The sequence below is a fragment of the Zootoca vivipara genome, chromosome 8, assembly GCF_965207765.1.
Source record: "Zootoca vivipara chromosome 8, rZooViv2.hap1.1, whole genome shotgun sequence".
Taxonomy (NCBI): Eukaryota; Metazoa; Chordata; class Lepidosauria; order Squamata; family Lacertidae; genus Zootoca; species Zootoca vivipara.
Genome location: NC_142591.1, coordinates 70,538,763 through 70,562,844, shown reverse-complemented (window position 1 = coordinate 70,562,844; position 24,082 = coordinate 70,538,763). Strand labels below are relative to the sequence as shown.

The following is a 24,082-nucleotide window of genomic DNA, read 5'->3' as shown; positions in this document are numbered from 1 at the left end:
GCATACTATTTACAGTGCAGAGATAACAGAAAATATGACCGCCTAGTCCGATTCAGAACCCGGCAATGGCTGCCGCCTGCTTTTTCGGCCAGCATAAAAGCCTGGGCACCCCAAAACGCCGCCCCTTTGCTCTACGTGTGGGCGCGTGCCTCAGTTCGGGCACCGGAAGGAGAGGTTTCCCCTCTTGCTGGCTGGGGCGGCGCCTGGGCTCTGACGTCTCGCTGAGTCCCTTATCCGCTGACCCTCGACCAGAGCAGTGCCAGGGCTCTGACACGTCTCTGAGCCCTTCCTGCACGCTCTGTTCTCCATAGCGTTGCCAGGGCTCAGACACCTCACTGAGCCCTCTATCCAAACCGCTCCATTCCTCATCCCCTCCTTCTGACTCGCTGCTTGTGCTGTCGCTGGGCGAAGTGCTGGTCAGGATGACCGGGGGGGGGGAGGCTCCCTGTAGGGAGTCCCGCTGACATCTTGGAATGAATGAGCAATTGCAAAGAGCAAGTGAGAGTGCTGTTGCTTGCTGTGTTCCAGCCTAAGAAGGGATTTAAAATAAAACTTCCTTGATAATATTTTATATGTTTTCCTTCTCTCTCTCTCTCTCTTGATACATAAACATATATATGTTTCTGAACTTCAATGATTTGATAAACAGATTAAGACAAGGCCTGTATGATGATATTGTTTCTAATTGTGTGTTTGGTTCAAATCTGCAGCTATCTCTTGTGGCATTCCCAAAGCCCCAGTGAATGGTGGAATATTAACTACAGATTATTTGGTAGGCACACGGGTTACTTATTTTTGCAATGATGGGTACAGGCTATCATCCAAGGAACTTACTACAGCAGCGTGTCAGCCAGATGGCACATGGAGCAACCATAATAAAACACCTCGTTGCGTAGGTAAGGACAATCTAGATGTATTTTTCCAGCTGAATTTCTGTTGCTATTTTTGTTGTCATCAGCTTTCATTTTCAGCCGCCCAGAAATCCCACAACCAGTGCATCTGTGATTGGAATTAGAACACAAACTAGAATAAGCAAGTACAGTGGTGCCTCACTAGACGAATTTAATTCGTTCCACGGGTCTTTTCTTATAACGAAAAATTCGTCTAGCGAATCCCATAGGAATGCATTGAATTTTTTTTTTTGAATTTTTTTGCCCATAGGAACACATTAATTGAATTTCAATGCATTCCTATGGGAAACCACAATTCGCTAGACGAATTTTTCATAAAACGAATTCGTCTAGCGAGGCAACCTCTGCTCGAAAAATCCTTTCGTTAAGTGGAAATTTTGTTAAGCAGGGCATTCGTTAAGCGAGGCACCACTGTAAACTACTTGGTTAATTAAAATAGCAGGGCAACAGAAAGGTTTGGTAAACATTCTGGGGTCATTTAGATCATAGTTGCAGGCATAGGTTCTTGAGAGAACGTCAAAAGCTGTGAAATTCTCCAAGTGGTGTAAATCTCCCTAAAGGCATGTATGGCGTAACACAAGGGGGGAAGGGAGCCTTTAGCCTAGAAGGATATGTTGTGTTGAGTCAAAGGAATTGACTCACACTCAATTTTTTAAATAGCTGTAAGTGAATCACTGGTTATTTGCAAATATATCTTGATCTGCAAAACTCTGTTGTTATTTTAAATCTGGCACAGCACCTACTCAGGATATAAGCACTATAAAAGTAAAACAGTATTGTGATTGTAAAGTTTTGTTACTAAGCTGAGAGTTTAAGTTTCCCCTCTCCCCCATACAACCAAATGAAATGAAACCAGGAATTCTCATTGTGTCAGAGAAAGTTGAAGATGACTGAGGGGGTTGGGGGAAATTGCGCGTAATCTAGAAGTGCTTTGAAACTGTGATACACAATCCATTAAATAAATTGTTTGAGCAATAAAATAATACTCACTCCAGATCTAAGGAGAAAAAAATGAAATACAGGGTATTCATATTCATAAAATGAATATAGCTAGACCCCCAAAATTAAATATAGCCTGTAGATTATTGTACAGCTGTTTAAATTGGCTGAGGCAACCTGGCCAGATGGGTGGGCTATAACGATGATGATGATGATAATGATGATGATGATGATATAAATGTTTATAGCTTCATATTCACAAATTTACTCATTGGACTTCAAGAAAAATTTCCCTCCCTCCTCTCTAGTTGTTACATGCCCAAGCATCAATTCTTTCACCTTGGAACATGGGAGGTGGCGTATTGTGAATGGTTCTCACTATGAGTACAAAACAAAAGTTGTTTTCAGCTGTGATCCAGGATATCATGGATTGGGACCAGAATCCATTGAATGTCTTCCCAATGGAACTTGGAGTTGGAGGAATGAAAGACCATACTGCCAAAGTGAGTACTGGCCAAAATTGTCTGGCCAAAACCTATTAAATTCTCAATATTTCTGTAGACAAGTCCATCATGATGGCTTACTCAGAAGAAAGGTCTGCATCTGAAACAACTCATATTGATGCTGACTTATAGCAATCACATTCAGGGACAGCTTCATACATTTCAGTAATGAAGGAGTGAGATTGAAGAGGTTTTTTTGGGGGGGGGGACTATTTAAAAAACAGCCATAAAAGTCATTAATGTATTCTATGACATTTGTATTATTTAATAATTTTTGATAGTATGAACATTTTTGTAATATAATGTTTTGGGTTTGTTATTTTGTAGTCATCTATCACTCTACATTCACCCTAAGATATACAGTGAAACCTCAGTTTATGAACACCTCGGTTTACAAATTTTCGGTTTACGAATGCCACGGACCCATCTGGAACGGATTAATTCACTTTCCATTACTTTCAATGGGAAAGTTTGCTTCAGTTTATGAATGCTTCAGTTTATGAACAGACTTCCGGAACCAATTACACCCATGCTTCGGGTTAAGTACGTTTCAGGCTGAGTACTCCGTGGACCCGTCTGGAACGGATTAATCCACTTTCCATTACTTTCAATGGGAAAGTTCGCTTCAGTTTATGAACGCTTCAGTTTAAGTACTCCGCAGACCATCTGGAACACATTAATCTACTTTCCATTACTTTCAATGGGAAAGTTCGCTTCAGTTTATGAACGCTTCAGTTTATGAACAGACTTCCGGAACCAATTGTGTTCATAAACCGAGGTACCACTGTAGTGTTTTAATCACCATCACTGAAAAATGAGCACTGAATGTTTACATGTGAATTTTGTGTGTGCAACATATTTCTCCTTTTTTTAACTTTTAAAGTTATTTCCTGTGGAGAGCTTCCTATACCTCCAAATGGGAATAAGATCGGAACTCAGATCACCTATGGCTCGACAGCTATCTTTACTTGTGACTTAGGATTCATGTTGGTGGGCTCAGCTGTAAGGGAATGTCTCTCTTCCGGACTATGGAGTGGAACTGAAACAAGGTGCTTAGGTAAGGAATTAGTTTCCCTTTGTGCCAATTGTAAATTTACAGCCCTACTGTGTGCTCATGTGACCATATGTGCTGACTTGAGCATCCATTTCCTCTCAACAAATTTATTTCTGTTGCATTCGAGAGGAACTTTCCTTACTGAAATATCCTTTCCAATTGAGTTTAAAGCAGTGATAGCATTATGAAGTTGCCATTATAGTTCCATTACCATTTATCATCACAATGGCAGAGTGCAAGGCTATGCAATGCAGGGGTAATGTTCATTCTTCCTTTGCTCAGCCTTCTGCCCCAACCTGTATGTTTTCATTTGTATTTATACTAGTAATTTAGTAATGGTTCTGTGGTTCCACTTTTCTCCCATGGTTAGCCTTCCATAAACAAAATGGCAGAGCCACTTGAGCTAAAAGTATTTGGCAGAGATTAGCTTTCCACGTGTGTGTAGACCTGAAGTGTTGACAGAGGAACACTGGTACATCTCCAACTAGGGTATCTGATGAAGTGTGCATGCACACGAAAGCTCATACCAAAATAAAAACTTAGTTGGTCTTTAAAGTGCTACTGAATGAATTATTTTTATTTTGTTTCGACTCAGACCAACACGGCTACCTACCTGTATCTCCAACTAGGGTCCATCCATATCACTTTGGCATGTGTTTGTTGATTAATATGTTTCATCCCATTTTAACAGTAACCTGAAATGTTTAAAGTGGGAACCTCCATCAAAATGTGTATTTAAACACACACACACACACACACACACACACACACACACACACACACACACACATTTTGAATGTATTTTCTCATAAAAATACACCCCCCACACACAAATATATATTTCTAAACATATTTTGTCTAAAAATATGTGTTTAAAAAACCAATCTGGCAGCTCCTAACTCCAAAAAAATGTAACACAAAATTCAGAGCAGTGCAAAATCTGAAAGTTAACTGCCTTCTGCTTTGCACATTATCCTGGGAGGAGTCAGGTCAGCTCATACAGGAATTGGGGAGGGGCAAGATTTTTTCCCCCAAGCATCCCTATTGCCAGTCTCCAGGTGTTAACAAGTACCTGGAGTCTACACAAGTACAAACCGTATATGGGGCCTGTGTACCCCCCAAAAAAAATCAACTTGTGAAAAATAGCAGGAGTGGGTTAGTAGAGAATGGAGATCATGTCCAGTCCACCCACATTCTGAACATTGTTAAAGGGCTATTGTTTTAACAGATGTTCCATGGAGGACAGCTTAGCTACTCCTCTTTGTCTTGCCAAGGGAATTCTTTGTCATAGGGAAATAAGCGAGGCTCTGACTACTTGACAACCAGTTATATTTATTTTCCCTTAGGCCTTAAAAGAAATGGTAAACCAATTAGAAACTAAGAACTGCAAGAAACCACTACATGAGCAGAATCCAATTCTCCTGAACTTTTACCATAAACAATTACCGGCTTGCTCACTATAAGGTCACAGTTGTTTGATGCCTGTGCAGAACTGAATATTTCCGCTTCCTGGGGAATCATTAGTCTGAAAGGATAAAAATAAAGGAATACAAACTTGCAAAAAAGCCTGGGTTGTTACTTTCTCATAGTCCTCAAATCAAATTATTTGACATTTAAAAGATACAGAAGCTTGGCAAGGGAGGTGGCATTTCAAGTTTATCGTTTAATGTACCATTTTTGTACTTTTCCCCATGGAAAACATAGAGACTAGAAATAAAGCATGGAAATATTAACAGTTAGTAGGCATTTAAAGTAAATTATAAAAATTGTGGCTAATATGCAGCCCTCCTGGCTTATAAACTCTAGCAGAGGGGAGTTGATTGGTTGGTCCAGAGCAGGGGTCCCCAAACTAAGGCCCGGGGGCCGGATGCAGCCCAATCACCTTCTAAATCCAGCCCGCGGACAGTCCGAAAATCAGCATGTTTTTACATGAGTAGAATGTGTCCTTTTATTTAAAAAGCATCTCTGGGTTATTTGTGGGGCATAGGGATCCGTTCATTATTATTTTTCAAAATATAGTCCGCCCCCCCACAAGGTCTAAGGGACAGTGAACCGGTCCCCTGCTGTAAAAGTTTGCTGACCCCTGGTCCAGAGTGTGGTTAACACTTCATTGCATGAAGGGGTGGTCCCTGCTGCCTTGAAAGAGTGATAGAGTGATGACTCCTAAAGAACCACCCATGGACCCTTTGGACTGGAATAACTTTCAGCTGGGGAAGATGGTGGAGAGAGTTGAGGTGGTGCAACTGCACACATTATTGAATGACTTGGATTATTTAGACCCATTCCAATCTAAATCCAGGCCTGGCCATAGGACTGAGTCACCTTGAGTCACCTGGTGAATGACCTTTACAGACAGTGAGACAAGGGGAGCATGACCTTCCCACTCCTCCTCAGTCTCTCTGCAGCTTTCAATACCATTGGCCATGACATTTTCCTGGACCGGCTTTGTGCAGTGGGAATTGGGGGCACCGTGCTACAATGTTCCTTGTCCTACCTACAGGACCGAGTAGCATCGAGTAGCATTGAGAGAGTGCTTCTCAAGCCACGGTTGTGCAGTAGGGTGCCGCAGGGCACTATTTTGTTTCCAGTGCTATTTCATATCTACGCAAAGCCACTGAGAGCGGTCATTGAGTGTTTGGGAGCAAGGTTCCTTCAGTAGGATGATGCTGCTTAGCTCTGTTTCTCCATAACATATCAGTCAGGAGAACTGTTTATTGCAGATCCATTTCAGCATGGACCCATGACAATAGATTGAAGACATGTTCGTATAACAATAAAATTATGCTAAACAACATTTACCTTAAAGGATAACATATTTAGTGTAGCATAAGCTTTGGTGGCCCGGAGCAATAAGCGGAGCATATCATCTGATTTGGGTTTGCTGCAACAGACTAGTCTAGGTGGTTCCCATGAATCAATTTATTGAGATAAAAAAGTTACCATGCAGCACATTCTATAGCCAAAGACGAAAGCTTTCACCAACACAGTTAGCATCCAACCCCTATGTCAGTTATTCCCCCTTTGGGGGGAATTATGCTGCCCTTGGCTCATCCAGCTGAGACTGGAATGAGCAAGTTACGCCGACATCTTTGACAGAACTTGATTGGGGACTTGAGCTGGGAACCAGCAAGCTGCGCTGGATTTTCACCATATCCTAACTCACTCATCTTGAGAGATCTTTGTTTAGGGCTGTCCCTTAAGTGCTGTTAAGCAACCTGACATGTTTAGTACCCCAAAAAAATCAGTTAATAGAAAGGAATCCTAATTATGGATTAAGCAGAAGGAATATAGAGGCATATTGGCCCCATTCCAGAATGTTGTGTGTTATCAGAAGTGGCATGTTTGTAACAAAACAGCCAAAAGATAAAGAAAAAGTTATTCATAGGTTTGGTGTTGATAATACTGAATGAAGCAATTTGTTCTTTTCTCTGGAATATTGGGAAGGGGGACTCAGTCAGAAACAGAAGCTGGGGGGATGAATCATTGTGAAGTAAAGGAGCATGGGAAGAGTTACTGTCCTACAAATACATGATCAAGAGTGATTATATTTTAAATTGAACCATAGTTGAATAACTTTTTTTTTTCCAAACGGCCAGATAGATTGGTTTCGAACTTTGGAAAAGAGAATGTTTTTGCCCCTTCTCCTTCATCTGGCCCAGAGCACAGAAATGGTTTTAAATGGAAGAACCACAAGACCATGAACAACAAAAGGAGCCGTAAAATGTATAGTGTGCAGCAAGGTTTTTGCAGTGGCAGGTGTTCTCGTTTTCTTGACAGTGTCAAATAGGCACTCTTGAAATTCTTTTCATCACAGACATTTTAGAAGCAAAAAAAAGGGAAAGGGAGGGGGAATCTACTCCAACTCATTGAAACTGAAGGAGAATTAAACAAACCATGCTGGAATGGCTATGCAGTAAACAGTCACCAATTATTTGTAATAATAGCACTATTGCCATTGTTTGAAGCCCTTTTGCACCTCCTTTTTCATGGCATAACAAGGCAGCCATTCTCCAAGATGTGCAGACAAAAAGAGTGGTTTCCTTGGTGATAGAACTGACTATAAATGAGAGCTCTCACAATATCTCTTCCCTTTCAGCAATGCATCCTTTCGCACTTCCACAGTTCATATATTACTGTCTTCAGATGGAGATATTTACCTCCATCACCATTCATTTTTATGGGTGATATGCTACTAAGTTTTATTCAGTGAGCCTATTGAAATGAATGGACCTAACTTAATCATCGTCATTAATTTAAGTGGGTCTTCTCTGGGTAAAATTTAGTTGACTACCACTGCACATCTGTTTAATTATGAGGAGAATGGCATTTTTCAACTATATACAGTCTATTAGTGTGTGTGTGCTGATGCTTCAGGGCGGATTGTATAATTGGGAACTCTCTGAAATAGCATTAACGAGCTTTGGTTTTGTACAGCAGGTAACACATAAGTAGATATGTTCCCAAATTTGCACAGAAATAAATTTCTGTGGGACCCACCTTCTTTTCATATAAGAATGTACATAATGTATTCACTTCACAAAATGGCAGGTAATTATTATGCAAGGTATGCATTTAAATAAAACCAGCCATGATTTGGCATTGTGTGGTTGATTTATCAATTAACCTCTGCACTATGCTCTGAGGGGGTGAGGATTTAAATCTCTCCCAGGTGGTCTTGAACTTCTATTCAGGACTTTGTAATCATTATTTCAGCAAAATAATAATATCCATTATATCTGGACAAATAAGATGGTGTCCAACTAAACAGACCTGCTATCATAAAGTCTAAAATCATAAATGAGGCTGCATTTTAAATTTTAATATTGTATTTTAATCTGTATTTTAATTAATTGTCTTCTTTTCTTTCATGTCTTATTGTAATTTTATTGGTGTTAGCCGCCCTGAGCCTGGTTTTGACTGGGGAGGGCGGGGTATAAAAATTATTATTATTATTATTATTATTATTATTATTATTATTATTATTATCTGGCTTTCCCAACCCTCTGGAACAGATTTGGGAAGGGTACACAGGGAGAGGAGAGGAAGGGAAAGTTCCATTGGACAAGTGGAAATCCTTGCACTAGCAGACCTATTTATTTGGATACCATTTACAACAACAACAACATCATCATCATCATTAATTGAATGTATTTATAGCCCACCTTTCTCTCAAGTTGGGATTTAAGGTAGCTTACAACATTTAAAATCCTCACTATGAAATGCAGAGCAATAAAACAGACTAACTGAAAACAATAGTTCAAATACACATTTAAAACCAGAACGAAAATACAGTTTGCCTTGACAGCAGCCCAGTGGGCAGCATTATCTGCATCTTAGTTTTCAAATGCCCTTCTAAATAAGAAGTTCTTAGCCTGCCAGCAGAAGGATATGGGAGGGGATTCCCCAATTATTTTACAGTTTTATGTACACTGCTTAGATATTTTTTTTGATTAAGCAGTTTTATATCCCATGATTCCCTGGTGTCTTATTGGGCAACCTGCATGGGAATTACACCATTTAGCCCTAACAATGACATTATGAAGTATTTTAGGCTGAGACAGAGCAATTGGCCTAAGGTTAGCCAGGCTTATTCATGACTGCACTATGTTGGCTGTGGCTATTTTTATTCAAGGCCATGCTTCAAATCTCCCTTCAGTCACTTCTTGGGCTAACCTACCAACAGGGTTGTGATACGTTTTATGTGCAAGAGAGTTATATGTTGTATCCGGTATTGCATGAAGGAAATACAATGGTGAAATATAAATATTCAAACTAAATAACAATAACGGCGGACGAGAAATAAAAGTGTTGTTCCTGTTTGTAAACCACCATAATTGTATCCTTTTTTGTAGCGGGACACTGTGGTATTCCAGACCTTATAGTCAATGGTCAAGTTATTGGAGAGAATTATGGCTACAGAGACACTGTCGTATATCAGTGCAGTCCTGGCTTTCGACTCATCGGCTCTTCTGTGCGAATATGCCAGCAGGATCACAACTGGTCTGGTCAGCTTCCATCCTGTGTGCGTAAGTAAGCATGGCAGAGGTTATAGTGTGGTTGCATAATGAACTCACTCCCCCACCCCCATCTGATGTGGGCTAAAATGAGCAGCTTTCATACAGCCTGTGAGGAAAACATGAAACATGAAGTTGTTTCTAAATAAAGAATAAATGAATTATATCATTGGAAGGGAAATGGCACCTGGTCCAGAGATATCTAATCATTTTGGGGCTAGAGGTCTATAATTGCTCTTGGTCGACCCTCCAGAGATCTCATGCCAGTAGTGGCTGTGGCCAAAAGTAGGTGAGGCCACCCCACACTCTTGCAGGACGCACACCCTCCCAGGATACACACTTTCTAACACACGCACATACAAAGGGACATTCACACACACAGCCAGCTGATCTGAGTAGATGATCTGAGGATGGTTGTTATCACAACTATTGTCCAGTTTTCAGTCTGATAATCAGGGAACTAGCAGTTTGCATCCCTATCAAACTTCTCCATCTACTCCAGTGCTATATTTCTCTTTTTCTTTTTTGCTGCTGCTGCCAAAATAAACAATCTTGTGGTGTGTGTGTGTGTGTGTGTGTGTGTGTGTGAGAGAGAGAGAGAGAGAGAGAGAGAGAGAGAGAGAGAGAGAGAGAGAGAATTTTTACTGGGGTGCAGATCTGGCCATGGCATGACAGTTAGCCATCCCTGGTCTAACCCAACCCTATGCTCAATGCAGGATGTAAGTACATAATCTTTGGCAAATGGTTGACCAATTTAAACAGGCAAAGGAAAACCCACCACCTCCAGAGGCAGTCTACTCCACAGCTCTTAACAATGAAAACATTCCTCCTAATTTTTATCTGAAATATATTCCATTCAATTTCCATCCACGGCTGAACTCCTTCTTTACCTGTAGACTAAATTGTAGTGGGGATGAAAACAGCCATTTCCCCACCTCAGTTATTTTAGAAAACGGTGTTCTTTTGAAAACATTCCCTTCAATAAATAACTAATCCTGTTATTCCCCCACCCCCACCCGAGACTTAGAATAGGCTGAACCATTTCTTTTATATTGGTCAAAAGTTAAGGAACATAATCTACACTTCTCCAGGTGGGGATGGTTATATTTATTATTACAATGCCATCAATGTACATAGTGTTTTACAGGGTTTCATAAGCAAGAGCAGAGAGGACTCTGGTCCAAAATAGCTTGCAATCTATAGCTGGGAATGGGAAGACAGCAGAAGATGTGGGGGGAGAATAACTTAAGGAAAGAGTGAATGGGAACAAATTATGTGAAACATTTTCATTTTCAAATTCCTCAGCATGGAATGATACTGAAGTGTGTGAAAAACAGTAAATGCCATGTTCTGTCCAGGTTAGGGTGTCATGTTAAAGTATGGTTAAGCACTACAAAAACAAGCCTCCACCGTCAGGTGGAAATTATTTCATTGATATTTTAGAATGAGACACGAATATATTGCTGTGTTTACATCCAGGATAGAACTCACAATAAATAGCCCTAGGTCATGTGCAGCAGCACCAGAGATGGCTCCCTTCAACAACAACAACAAAAGGACCGCTTGACTGAACAAAGTAGAATTTTCTGCCATGCAGGTTTTTCAGGAAAGGGTTGGAATGAAGGTTAAAATAACGGGGTATGTCCCAGGAGAGATAGTAACCACCAATCATTGCCTTATAATAAATCTGAAAGCTCTGCGGTATGTCAATGAAAACAGAAATAAAAATTCTGTTCCCTGTAGCAATTTCTGATTATTATTATTATTACCTATACTGTATTTAAGTACCAGGTGCTATTTCATTATAGTTTTTTTCTTTTCTTTTCATAATAACATTGTGTTCAGATGTATAGCCAGATCCATTAAGCACTACATTGTGAAGTGATAACAGATACTTAAGGTACAGTCCTATACCTTCTTTCCTGGGGTAAAAAAATCCCATGGATCTCAGCAATGCTGAGTGAGCAGGCACTTACATGATTGCACTGAAAGCCAGCAAAAGCTTTTTTGTAGACCAGAACACTTTGGAACCTCCTGCCTCAACTGGTATGTGATTGGTTTCTTTTGGGTTACCTTCTCTTACAGAAAGTGGACCGTTTCCACTTTGCCAAAGATTTCAAAAGTAAGGAGGCAAGAAAATATTCAGAATAATTGTATCTTCTTGGTGGTGCAGCAGTAAAACTGCTAGCACATTTGCAAAGTTAAGCAGGGTCCAGTAAGGTTTCAAATTGGATGGGGTTTGGACTTAGACAACCAGTGAGGTCCTGTCCAACTCTATTATTCTGTGACCGTTTTAAAGTCTTCATTATATGTTACAGTGAAGAGTGATAACGGTATGCTTTCTCTTTCGCTCGCTTCTGATGTTAGCTGTTAGCTGTGGTCATCCTGGTAGTCCAATTTATGGAAGAACGAGTGGGAATGGTTTCAACTTCAATGATGTTGTGACATTCTCCTGTAACACTGGTTACGTTATGCAAGGACCAACAAAAGCCCAGTGTCAGGCAAACAGACAGTGGAGTCATCCACCACCCATATGCAAAGGTAAGGCTGAAAAAAAAATGTTGTAAAACTGGGAAGGGGTGTTTGCTTGCTTTGCACACAAGGATGGTGTCCAAGTCTGTGTCTTTATTATGCACCATTTTGGGTGGGGGTGGGGGGCTGTGATTTGAGATGGACAGAAAGCCTTTTAGGGTTTAAAATACTTTTCTCAGCTTCAAATATAATTTCCAAAAGATCTGATTTTTTTGTCCATCAGACAGGCCCTGTAGCTGACTTTTAAGGCAGCACAGAATGTAAAGCCATTTAAATGGTATTTTCTTTCATTTTACTTTATCTCAAAAAGAAGGGTGAACATATTTTGTTTCACCTTTTCTGCTGGGAGCTATAGCTGAAATGCCAAGCCCTTCAGAAAGTTTATCTTACAAAGGCTTTGTTTGATTAACCTCATCTAACTCATAGGGTTTTGGTTTACCTAGCAATGATTACTTATTTTGGTGCAGTGGACAATAGCATATAATATTATAAACATTTTTGCCCTAAGTGGTCAGAGGCACAAGGTGTGTGCTGATTTGACTGCATATGCTTCTGGAATGCTTAGATAGCCTTGAAATTTTATGTCATATTTTTAAAGCAGGTTTGGACAACCTAGTTGATAATGAGCATCAAATCCATATCCTTTTGAGTTGTTTTTCCCCCAAGGGAAAAAACAAAAGCCGTGTTCTCACTTTGAAGACTATGACATTTACATCGATTAATGTTAAAATTAATCAAGACTTGCTGTTGCCTGGTAGAAACTGGTAAACTCTTCAACTAACTGCAAGCTTGCAAGTTGTTTCATATCAAGTTAAACTAATGTATCCCCTCTAGTAAGTTCCTGTCACAGGGACAGGAAAAACCATAGCAGCATTCATAATGAGAAAAATTACTCATAGAAAAAGAACCCCCCCCCCAAAAAAAGAAAATCATGCTCAAGGCTGTGTGTAACCCACCATTTTGCTCCATTTCTCCTTTATAGCATTCTTGTTGTTTTTGACACACATATTTATTTTCCTTGATTTTCATTTCCTCATTTCCCCCGCCCTTTTCAGTTTATAACTAATATCATATCCCCACCCCACAAGATGAAGAAGTGATAGATAGACCACTGGAGGCAGCCCAGAGATTAAGTGCTGTGTTTTAGAGCCAAACAACATCCCACAAAATGTACAAATTTTACCATAATTTCCTGAGGTGGACAAGAAAATCCTGCTACAACGAGTTTGTGATAGCCTTCAGAACCACCTTGGATATGAGGTGGATATTTGGGTCTACCACCTGTGCTGATTGGCTATTTATTAGGAGTTGAGGTTGTGCAGCAACATGAATGTTACAATTATGTTGTTGGGAGTGTGTGGATGGAAGCATACACCCTACAGCAGTGGTTTTCAACCATTGTGGCGTGGCTCCCTGGGGTGCCTTGAATGATGGTCAGGGGTGATGCAGGCAACACTGGCCTCTGTCCCTCCTTCCTTCCCTCTCTCCTCTGATGCCCTCTCGCGTCTCTGTCTCCCAAGGCTTGCACTGCTGTTTCTTACAGCAGCCCTGGCTACAAGCTCCACGGGCAAATGGTGCCTCTGGAGGTAGTCAGGGGGGCTGGTTGCCATGGGCTGAGGCAGCAATGGAGTAAGCAAGCAAGTGGGTGAGGGAGCACAGCCAGCCAGCCAGCCATACATATGTGTATGACCGCTGTTCTGCAGATTGTATACAAACACTAAGTTAAAAAACTGAAGAAGACCAAACCGAAACAGTATGATTACCTTGGATCACTGTCTCGCATGTCGTTATAGTTTATAAAGATAAAAACAGATATATTTCACCCGTGGAATTGGTCGACGTGTCGCCTCTTTTTTTGGGGGGGGGGTATTTGACTCAAGTCTGCAACACAGGGGTTGTTTCATTAGCGGTAGGAATGGACAGACAAGTCTCAGGCCTCTGTGGGGCAGTGTGAGGAGGCACCTCTCTTTGGGGCGGGGGAGGGGGCAGCTCAGAGACCACGGGTGGCAGCAGTGGGTGCCCGGAAGACTCCGAAGGAGAGGGGAGAGGGGAGGATGCTGAGGGAATACTCCACAAGGGAGGGTGTTTGAAAAAGGGTGAGAGGCTGCTAGCTCTACAGGCAAGAAGTGACATAACGGCTCATGAGCCCCACAGGGGTGCCGCAGAAAGCTGGTCAAGGGAGCCATGGACTCAGGGCCGGCCCTACGGCCAGACTGGGTGGCGCAGGGCACCATGGCGCCGGCCCGCCAGGAAGGCGCCACAAGCTGCGCCTGCCCGCTGGCCGGCCGGTCCGCCGGTCCGCCGCGCAGCTGCGCCCATGGCAACCGCGCTGTGCCTGCCCGCCCGTCGCACAGCAGGGCCTGTGGCAGCCGCGCTGCGCCCGCCCACCCACCCGCCGCGCTGGGAAATGGGGCGGGGGGCGCCGGAGGGATCCGTCGCTCCACGGCGCCAGGGGCGCTTAAGACGGCCCTGCATGGACTCAAAAAGGTTGAAAAACTCTGCCCTTGAAGTGAGAACGGGTTCTGATATAGAACCGGGCTCCCAAGTAGCCTGGACATGAGCCCTCTAGTGATTTAGAAACGAGGAGCGTATATTTCATGTTTATGCTTGGCAGCAATTCTTTGTATGCGGGCTGTTGTTTTTTTAACCATGGATCAAGAGTTGGCAAACTATACAAAAAGTAGCTAGCATAAAGTGACGGCAGCATTCTGCCTATGCCTATGCTGATTTATTTTATTTTATTTTATTACTGGTTTCAAGGATAGCTTTGTGCAAATTGCAGCTTACACTGTTATTCATTTTATTCTCTACATAGTATTTTTTTTACCTGAAGACCTGTGGGAAACTTGAACATTTGAAAAATGTGAAATTCACACATATTTAGGTTTTTTTGGGGGGGGGAGATCTTGTTTGTTTATAATCAAGCAGTATATCCATTTTATGAAGTAAATAAAAAAATGTTTTACTGTTTTCTGTTTAGTGGTCAACTGTTCTGATCCAGGAATCCCTGCAAATTCCATACGAGAAAGTAAAATTGAACATGGAAATTTCACATATGGCACAGTTGTATTTTATGATTGTAACCCTGGATATTTTTTATTTGGATCTTCAGTTTTAGTCTGTCAGCCAAATGGTCACTGGGATAAAGCTTTACCAGAATGCATTAGTAAGTATCTTAGAATATGTATCATTATTCATAGTAGATTATTATTAGTAGACTGCAGCCGTAGTTACCTTTCTGAAGTTTGTTTGCTTATTATTGTTTTGTTTGCAAATTCATTGTATATACACATTATTTCTGAGCATATTCACAGCCAATTTCCATTTACAGTGAACATGAAAGGTCATTGGTTTTGAATAAAAGGTGGCTAATTATTGTCTGTGTTCTTGAAATTTGTTGTTTGTTTATTTCACATTACTGCAGTTTTCTTATCCTTCCTTAAATGATTGTATTTCCCGTTCTCTGTTTATACAGTCCAATACAATCTTTGCTGCTCAAATCTATTTTATTTATTTTATTTGACAAGATTTACCACTTAGTCTTAGAATTCATCATGCGAAAGGCTGGACTGGATGAATCCCAAGCCAGAATTAAGATTGCCGGAAGAAATATCAACAACTTCAGATATGCTGATGACACAACCTTGATGGCAGAAAGTGAGGAGGAATTAAAGAACCTTTTATGAGGTTATTTAATGAGGGTGAAAAAGGAGAGTGCAAAATACGGTCTGAAGCTCAACATCAAAAAAACTAAGATCATGGCCACTGGTCCCATCACCTCCTGGCAAATAGAAGGGGAAGAAATGGAGGCAGTGAGAGATTTTACTTTCTTGGGTTCCATCAGATGGTGACAGCAGGCACGAAATTAAAAGACTCCTGCTTCTTGGGAGAAAAGCAATGACAAACCTAGTCAGCATCTTAAAAAGCAGAGACATCACCTTGCCTACAAAGGTCCATATAGTTAAAGCTATGGTTTTCCCAGTGGTGATGTATGGAAGTGAGAGCTGGACCGTAACAAAGGCTGATTGCCGAAGAATTGATGCTTTTGAATTATGGTGCTGGAGGAGACTCCTGAGAGTCCCATGAACTGCAAGAAGATCAAACCTATCCATTCTGAAGGAAATCAGCCCTGAGTGCTCCCTGGAAGGACAGATCCTGAAGCTGAGGCTCCAATACTTTGGCCACCTCATGAGAAGAGAAGACTCCCTGGAAAAGACCCTGATGTTGGGAAAGATGGAGGGCACTAGGAGAAGGGGACGACAGAGGATGAGATGGTTGGATAGTGTTCTCGAAGCCACCAACATGAGTCTGACCAAACTGCGGGAGGCAGTGGAAGACAGGAGTGCCTGACATGCTCTGGTCCATGGGGTCACGAAGAGTCGGACACGACTAAATGACTAAACAACAACAACAACAACAATCACTTAGTCTACAAAAACATCCAAGTGGTTTATATTAAACAATATAAAATATGAATTAAAATATGAATTAAATTAAGCATCCTATATAATAATGTGCAAGTGTCTCTGCGTCCAGATTCCCTGTGTCCCTGTGTCCGTGCTACTGCGCATGTGCCCCACGGACACAGGGATTGGACGCAGAGACTTGACGCACACACACACACACACACTCTCCCACCCCCACCCCTCTGCCTACCATTTCCCTCGCAGTCCTCAGAAGAATCGCGGCCTTCTCCTGCGCGCCCGCTGGGCAGCTGGGCTCAGTGGAGCGCCCCCATGAAGCGGCGGCCGTGGGAGGGGCCAACCGCTCCCCTACGCGCTGCCACCTCCAAAAGAGGCCAAATCACGGCCTTCTCCTGGGCACCAGCCGGCCAGATGGGCCCAGCGGAGCGCCCCGACGAAGCGGCGGTCGTGGGAGGGGCCAATCCCCCCCACACGCCGCTGCCGAAAAAGGCTGAATGCTCTAGCGCCCATTTATTAAACGGGCTGAATGACACTTGTTAAAACATATTGACGTAAAATTTATTAATATGAAATTAGAAATGGGTTTTAAAACAATTATACATACCAATATTACATTTTAAATCCATTTTCCTGGAGGGAGGAGAACAGGTTTTAGCCAAAAATAACACAGTGAAGGACCCTCCATAATGGTGGGTAGTAGGATCAATTCCTTGCAAAAGCAAAATGAATATTATGTGGCACTTGTAAAAGCATTTCCTATTAGCAATTATGATGCAACATTCTGCAGTAATTGCAGTTGTGTATCAAGTACAAGCCCCATATAGACTATGGTACTGTTTTGTGGTAATCCAAGCTTGAAGTTACCATTGTCTGAACCACTGTGGTCAAACCATCTCTTCCCTCAAGAAACTAATAACAGGATTATTCATTATTATTCCCAGTAGCTTTTGATATCATTGGCCATGGTATTCTCCTGATCCAGCTCTGTGAGATGAGTATTGGTCCCGCTTCTACTTACAGAATCATATGCACTGGGAAATTGTTTTGGCTCCATAGCCATTATACTGTGCTGTACCACAGGGTACAATATTGTCTCCAATGCTGTTTATCATTAAATTTAGCCATTTAAATTCAGAGCAGTTGTCCAGAACTTTGGGGTGAAGTGTCAATAGCACACTGGTGACACATGCAGGGGCGTAGCTAGCTGCTCCGGCACCCGGAGCTGCGGGGGCAGGGTGATCCACCCACTGGGGCGCCATGGCGAGCCGCACAGGGGGGTGGCATGGCGAGCTGCCCACGAAGTTTGCCTGGTGGACGCAAGCACCACACTGCTGTTTTGGGTAGCACAGGGCCCTGAGCCATGGCATCACTCTCAGTAGAGACGTGTGGCTCAGACGCACTGCAGGCCAGGCTCCACAGACCGCACCCCTCGCACCCCCTTCCTATGCCCCCTGGACACATAGCCTTACTTCTTCATAACATCTGAGTCAGGAGAGGCTGTGTGTGATATGGACCATTGGGTTGGTGCATAGGTCAATAAACTGTGCTTGAACCCTGAGAAGAGGCACTCTGGATTGGCATTTCCTGTGCCAGGAAACTGTCCAGATGCCTGCTCTAGATAAGGTTACATTTCCTCTTAAAGTACAGTGGAACCTCAGTTGTCAAAAATGTCTCTGTTGACAAACGTTTTGGCTTTCGAATGTTGAAAACCCAAAAGTAACTGCTTCAGTTTTCAAACAATTTTTGGAAGCCGAACATGCCACGCAGCTTCTCTTTTGAGTTTCCCTATTGTATTGAGGCTTCCACCTTCAATTTTCAGTTTCTGAATGTTTCAGAAATCGACCCGTCTTCCGGAATGGATTACGTTCACAAACCGAGGTTCCACTGTACACGTTTGGCATTGGGGGGTTCTTCTGGGACCCATCTTTGTCACTGGAAGCTCAGGCAGCCTCAATGGCTAGAACTTCCTTTTACCCACTATCAGTATACAAGAGTTTGGAATTAAAGCTAGGAGGCATGTTGTTTATATTCAATTACATGTACAAATGTACATATACAAATGCACATCATGAATCTAATGAAGCAGACTATGATATATCAAGCCAGAATGAGATGTGAAAGCCGTTTTTTTTGTTAACAGGTTTTATTGTAACTCAAGAGGTTTTATATTAAAAGTGATTTTAATTTTGGGGGATATCTCATTCTTTGGGACCAATAGCCCAATGGTTCCTGCTGCTTTTATAACTGCTACGTATTGAGTCCTCCTCAAGTAATTAGCAAAAACAAACAAACAAAAACCACATGGAAATAAAAGGGTATCGTCGTCATCAATTTATTTCAAATATTATAATTTCAATTTATTAGTCTCTAGACTTTCTTTCGCTTTTTTCTTTAAATGCTAGTGAGAATAGAGATTTAGATAGAAGTTAGTGGGGACATCAAACAGCTCAGTGACTTTTGCTTTTACTATATACTTAATTACAAGCTGTAGCATTCAAATTCTTATAACATATTCATATATAATGTATTCGGAAGAATGTATTTGCCCCAGGGCAAAGTTTTACGTTTTCCTTAAGTGTGCTAGTGGTCTACATTTAATGGCCCCTCTCTTTCAGTAGCCCCCCCTTACTTTCTGGCAGCAAAAATTTCTCTTGTATATTACTGATAATCTGCGAAAAGCTTGTAGCCTGACATACAAAGCCAAATTCAATTAAATATTGCTTTAAAATTGTGTCTCCTAGCTTATCTTGACAACCTTTTTTGCTCCTTTTCAGTACTATGGGTGGGTGGGCGGGCGGATGGAGGAAGCAATTTCTTTTCCAAGGCATCCATTATCAGTGTGGATAATGTTCTACACAATGGAGTAAGGGATCTGTACTCTTATTTCTTTTGTTCTCGTTGAATAGGTGCCTGTTGGCCTAAACAGTTAAGCATTGTCATTAGTTTTGTAGGGCTCACTCGTTACTTACAATATGCATATATAAGCACTTTGCCAAAGGCCCTTGAATACTAAAGAAAAAGAAAAAAAAGCAGCGCTGCCCAGTTTTACAATGCATTTCTTCCACGCACAGCTAGGTTTCTTCCATTCCTGCTCACTTTTGCAAAATATACAATATTCCGTCTCCAGCAGAATTGGATTCAGGTGCATTTAAGAGCCAAGAAAAGAAATAATCAATCAGCATGACATGCAGGAAACTGCTTTCTTGCCTTTATATTATGTTCCTTTAAATCTGTTTTACATTTTCTGCATGGTTGCATCCAGAGGTTGATAGCAGATTGCAAACAAAACTACACATTGGTGGAATCTAGGTTGGAAAATTCTGATTTCCTTTGGGTTTCCTTTTCTAAATTAGAAACTCTGTTTTGAAGGAAACATGTTGAAAAGTCCTAGAGCCAATTCTAACCTTATTGTCCATTTTTGTTTTATTCAAATGTACAACTAAAGATGTAACATGCAAATGAGACCGGCATGTGTTTGCAAGGATGTATCATACATTAGCCAGGACTGGATGTGTCTCCCTGTTGAATCTATACTTGGTGGCAAACCCAAGTTTTCTAGAATAACCCCACTGAAGTGACTTTGGTACATTTCTGAAAAGATAGTTGCTGAACAGAGGCCCTTGTTTGGTGGATGATCATAATTATTCGATAAAGGTAAAGGTAAAGGTACCCCTGACCGTTAGGTCCAGTCGTGGACGACTCTGGGGTTGCAGCGCTCATCTTGCTCTATAGGCCGAGAGAGCTGGCATTTGTCCGCAAACAGCTTCCGGGTCATGTGGCCAGCATGACTAAGCCGCTTCTGGCAAACCAGAGCAGTGCACGGAAACACCGTTTACCTTTCTGCTATTTATCTACTTGCAATTTGATGTGCTTTCGAACTGCTAGGTGGGCAGGAGCTGGGACCGAGCAACGGGAGCTCACCCTGTCACGGGGATTCGAACCGCTGACCTTCTGATCGGCAAGCCCTAGGCTCAGTGGTTTAGACCACAGCGCCACCCACGTCCCTTTCATTCCATATTATTCCATAGTGACTGACAAATGTTATGCAAACTTCCTTCTCTTTTTCAAGGAGAAGTATTTCTGCTGCTACCATCCCTCTGTAACGCCCATTTTGGGGAACTGACAGCAGGTTTGGCACAGCTGACTAAGCCCTGGCTGAACTGGGATGTGCAAATTATTACATTGTTGTATCCTAAGCTGAACACGTTAGGGACTTAATGCCTGCTGAGCTTGGGTGGGCCAGGAATCAGGTAACTGAGCCAGAGATTCTAAGCTGCTCATCCTCGTGGATCTTGCTGTACGATGGCCCCAAACTTGCAAGATATAGTAATGCTGCTGAAGGCAAATGGAACTGCATAGATTGGTGATTATAACGTAATTTTTATCTCCAATATTTATGCATCATAGTGATTGACTGTGGGCATCCTGGCATTCCCCCAAATGCGATCCTATCTGGAGAGAAATACACATTTGGATCTACTGTTCGGTACTCTTGTACAGGAAGACGGTCACTAATAGGCCAGTCATCTCGGACATGTCAATTAAATGGACATTGGAGTGGATCTATGCCTCATTGCTCAGGTACCACTTTTGAAGTATGTGAATGTGCTTTTGCAACCAATTCTATGCTTGTATTAGTTTTGGCTGGAACTTGTTTGCCTTTTAGGAAATTGAAAATCAAAGCCAAATGTCAGTCACAAGATATAGCTGCAGCCAAAGCTAAGTTCCACCATATGAATATAATGAATACTGAGAGGAGAGATGGCAAGTTTCTAATTATCTTTAACATCAAGAATAAATGGTCAGTGAAATAAGACAGTTGACCAGTTGGTGATGAATAATTATATTCTATTACTGAGAAGGGTGTTGAATTCCATATCAAGTGTTTCTACATCACTGTTTCTTTCTCTTGATTTGCTTTTGACTAATATGGTGACAAGTTTAAACGACTTGCTTTACTTTTTACATAAGGGGATGGTTGCCACTAATACTTAATAGAGCAATGTTGACAAGAACATTGGGCATGCTGGCTGAAATGGCTGGGAGTGATAGTCCAAATTAGATGGAGGGCACCGGGTTGGCAAAGACTAATGTAGAGAACTGTGATGGTCTGCAGAGAGGGGCAGTGTGTCTCAATGTGTGGAGCAGGGCACAAAAGTAGTATAGTCATGAGGGCCCCTGCCATGGCTTAGAACTCAGACTCCCAATGTCAGGAGCAAGAATCTGGTGGCATCCAGAATAGGAAAGACTTGGTGCAGGAAACATCAAAGACACTCAAGCAACCATCCCACCAGATTCCTGAGAATCCAATCTTGTAAAGTAGCTACTAGAACTCAGCATATTTTGACAGACTCATATGTGCTCATTTGGACATGCCACTTCACTAAAAAAATGCTTCCAAAATGCTGCCTTGATCCTCTAATTTTGATCCACTAATTTTCCAAACTCAAGGAATATTAAATTTAATTGATGTTCTGCCTGATCAAAATTTCTGAATTTCAAACTCATAATTAAATTTTGATGGGAGTGTTTTGCGCATTAAATTCAAGTTACTGCTTTATGAACAAAATAATAGGATATCTGTCCCTGAAAAGCAAGAGTCCTATGTTGTCCTTTCAAAATATTCCCTTTATGCACTTTGATCTACAGCATAGCTGTAAAAAGACACAATTCTGTTCATTAAAAATCACTATCAGGAAGACGTTTTGCAATGTAAAATGATTATCACTTCAGAGATTCCATGGCAGGCAATAACCCTTCTGACCACTACGTGGAGGCCTCCTTTGGGTCTGTAACCGAGCCATTTTTCCTGCTGCCATAGCGTCAATGTGGACACCATTACTATATAAATCCCACCTTCTCCTATTCGCATTCTGAGCAGTTGCTCAGTTGTTTGGGAAGATCAGTAATAGTAATAGTAATAGTAGCAAAGAGGTGGTTCACCCTGACCCAGTGCAGACATGAAACTGTTGATCCCTTTGATATGGTGAAAATATCAGCAATGAACCCTTTGTTCCTTTGATGACCAGCAACCTGCCTCTCTTGATGGTCATTTGGGGGACTACATTGGCTGTGGGGCCTGGACTTCAGCTCTGAAGTGCACCCTTTGCTGCACCACTGAAAATGTTGACAAGTGCGTGAATATTTGCTGACAATATTTTTTTCTTTCTTGGTTTGTATGAGTGTTTGCAAGATCTTCATGCTCAGAATCTCACTGGAGCTTAGAAAGCCATTTCTCCACTTTACTATATTATATTTTTAATGTATCACCTGACTGAAGCACCTCGATAACTTTCACTTTACTCTTCCTTTTAAGACTATTGCATAGCATACCTTACTTGAGTGATGCATGTTAATGTATCGCAAATTGATGAACAGTGACTGTCCTGCAAATTATTGGCCATGAATCACTTGAAATTTCTATCAAACTCGATTATGTGCTGTCAATAATCCCTGAATAAAATCACAACACATTAAATGGGTACAGGTTCTGCATACTGTTTCAGTATACAGATGACTCTGTATATGTACAACCTATGTACATTTAACGTGCATGATTTCAACTTTACGCACTTGGCAGCCAGCCATTGAAATAGCACAAATTAAATGCGCAGAAAGCAGAGAGCTTAAAAGCTCTTTCCACACTGTGTTTTCCAAGTGCAAAAAAAGAGAATGCTTTTAAGCTGTTTGCCTTCTTAGGGTTGGGGAGGGAGTAAGGCTTTGGAAGGTAATATTGCTTTTGCGGGAACAGTTCTGGTAATAGTTTTGACTATACATGATTATGGCTTTACACACCATTCCTGGAACGTAGCTCCCATGTAAGATGTGAGTGAACTGTATTTTGATATTTGCATCGATTATAAATTGCCTTCAATTGTTATGCCACTTGGATACTTATGTACTTAAGATTTTTTTTTCATCCATTTCAGTTATGAAAACAGCAGCAGCAGTGTAATGCATCACCTTTTTTGTGTATTCCCTCTGAAATAATCTCTGTACCACAAATTCTAGGTGACAATGCAGGATCCTGTGGTGATCCTGGAATCCCAGGTCACGGTTCTAGAGAACAAACCAACTTTAGAATTAAAAGTATTGTGCAATTCTCTTGTGAGCTTGGATACACCCTTCATGGATCGGTGGAAAGAACATGTATGGCAAATGGAAGTTGGACAGGAAAGCAACCAGAATGTAAAGGTAAATCTCATTTTGTTGTTGTTTAGTCATTTAGTCGTGTCTGACTCTTCATGACCCCATGGACCATAGCACGCCAGGCACTCCTGTCTTGCACTGCCTCCCGCAGTTTGGTCAAACTCATTTATGATTGGAATATAATACAACACAGTATTAGTAAAAAGAAGTGCTCAGCACAACAGTGCTTGAAAGTTAAAGAGCTTAAGTGATCATTTTGTTTTAAATAAGCCCAGATACTTTTAATTAATTTGTGGAATGCTGTCCCCAAAGAGGCTCATCTGATGCCTTCATTACATAACTTTAGGTTCCAGATTAAAAAAAAAAACATTCCACTTCTTCCAAGCCTTTCATTAATGAAATAAATCATGACCTTATAAACCATTGAGGGGGGTAGTAATGATTTTTGTTTGTCACTATGTTATGTATTTTAATGTTTTTCTACTGTAAACCTCCCTGTGGTCCTTGAATGAAGGGTGGTATAGAACAATATTCACTCATTATTATTCAGGGTAAT

At 41.5% G+C, this 24,082-nt stretch overlaps 1 protein-coding gene across 3 annotated transcripts in view; it reads left to right on the top strand.

The window, feature by feature from the left end:
* The window catches only part of CSMD3 (CUB and Sushi multiple domains 3), a 567,595-nt gene that overhangs the window by 498,883 nt on the left and 44,630 nt on the right, over positions 1-24,082 (top strand). For all 3 annotated transcript variants that reach the window (XM_088675845.1, XM_088675844.1, XM_060277658.2), the window contains 8 exons: positions 711-896; positions 2,159-2,353; positions 3,237-3,410; positions 9,260-9,433; positions 11,789-11,962; positions 14,934-15,119; positions 20,785-20,958; positions 23,389-23,571. In XM_088675845.1, coding sequence (XP_088531971.1) covers positions 711-896; positions 2,159-2,353; positions 3,237-3,410; positions 9,260-9,433; positions 11,789-11,962; positions 14,934-15,119; positions 20,785-20,958; positions 23,389-23,571 — 1,446 coding nt within the window. The remainder of the gene's footprint in view (positions 1-710; positions 897-2,158; positions 2,354-3,236; positions 3,411-9,259; positions 9,434-11,788; positions 11,963-14,933; positions 15,120-20,784; positions 20,959-23,388; positions 23,572-24,082) is intronic.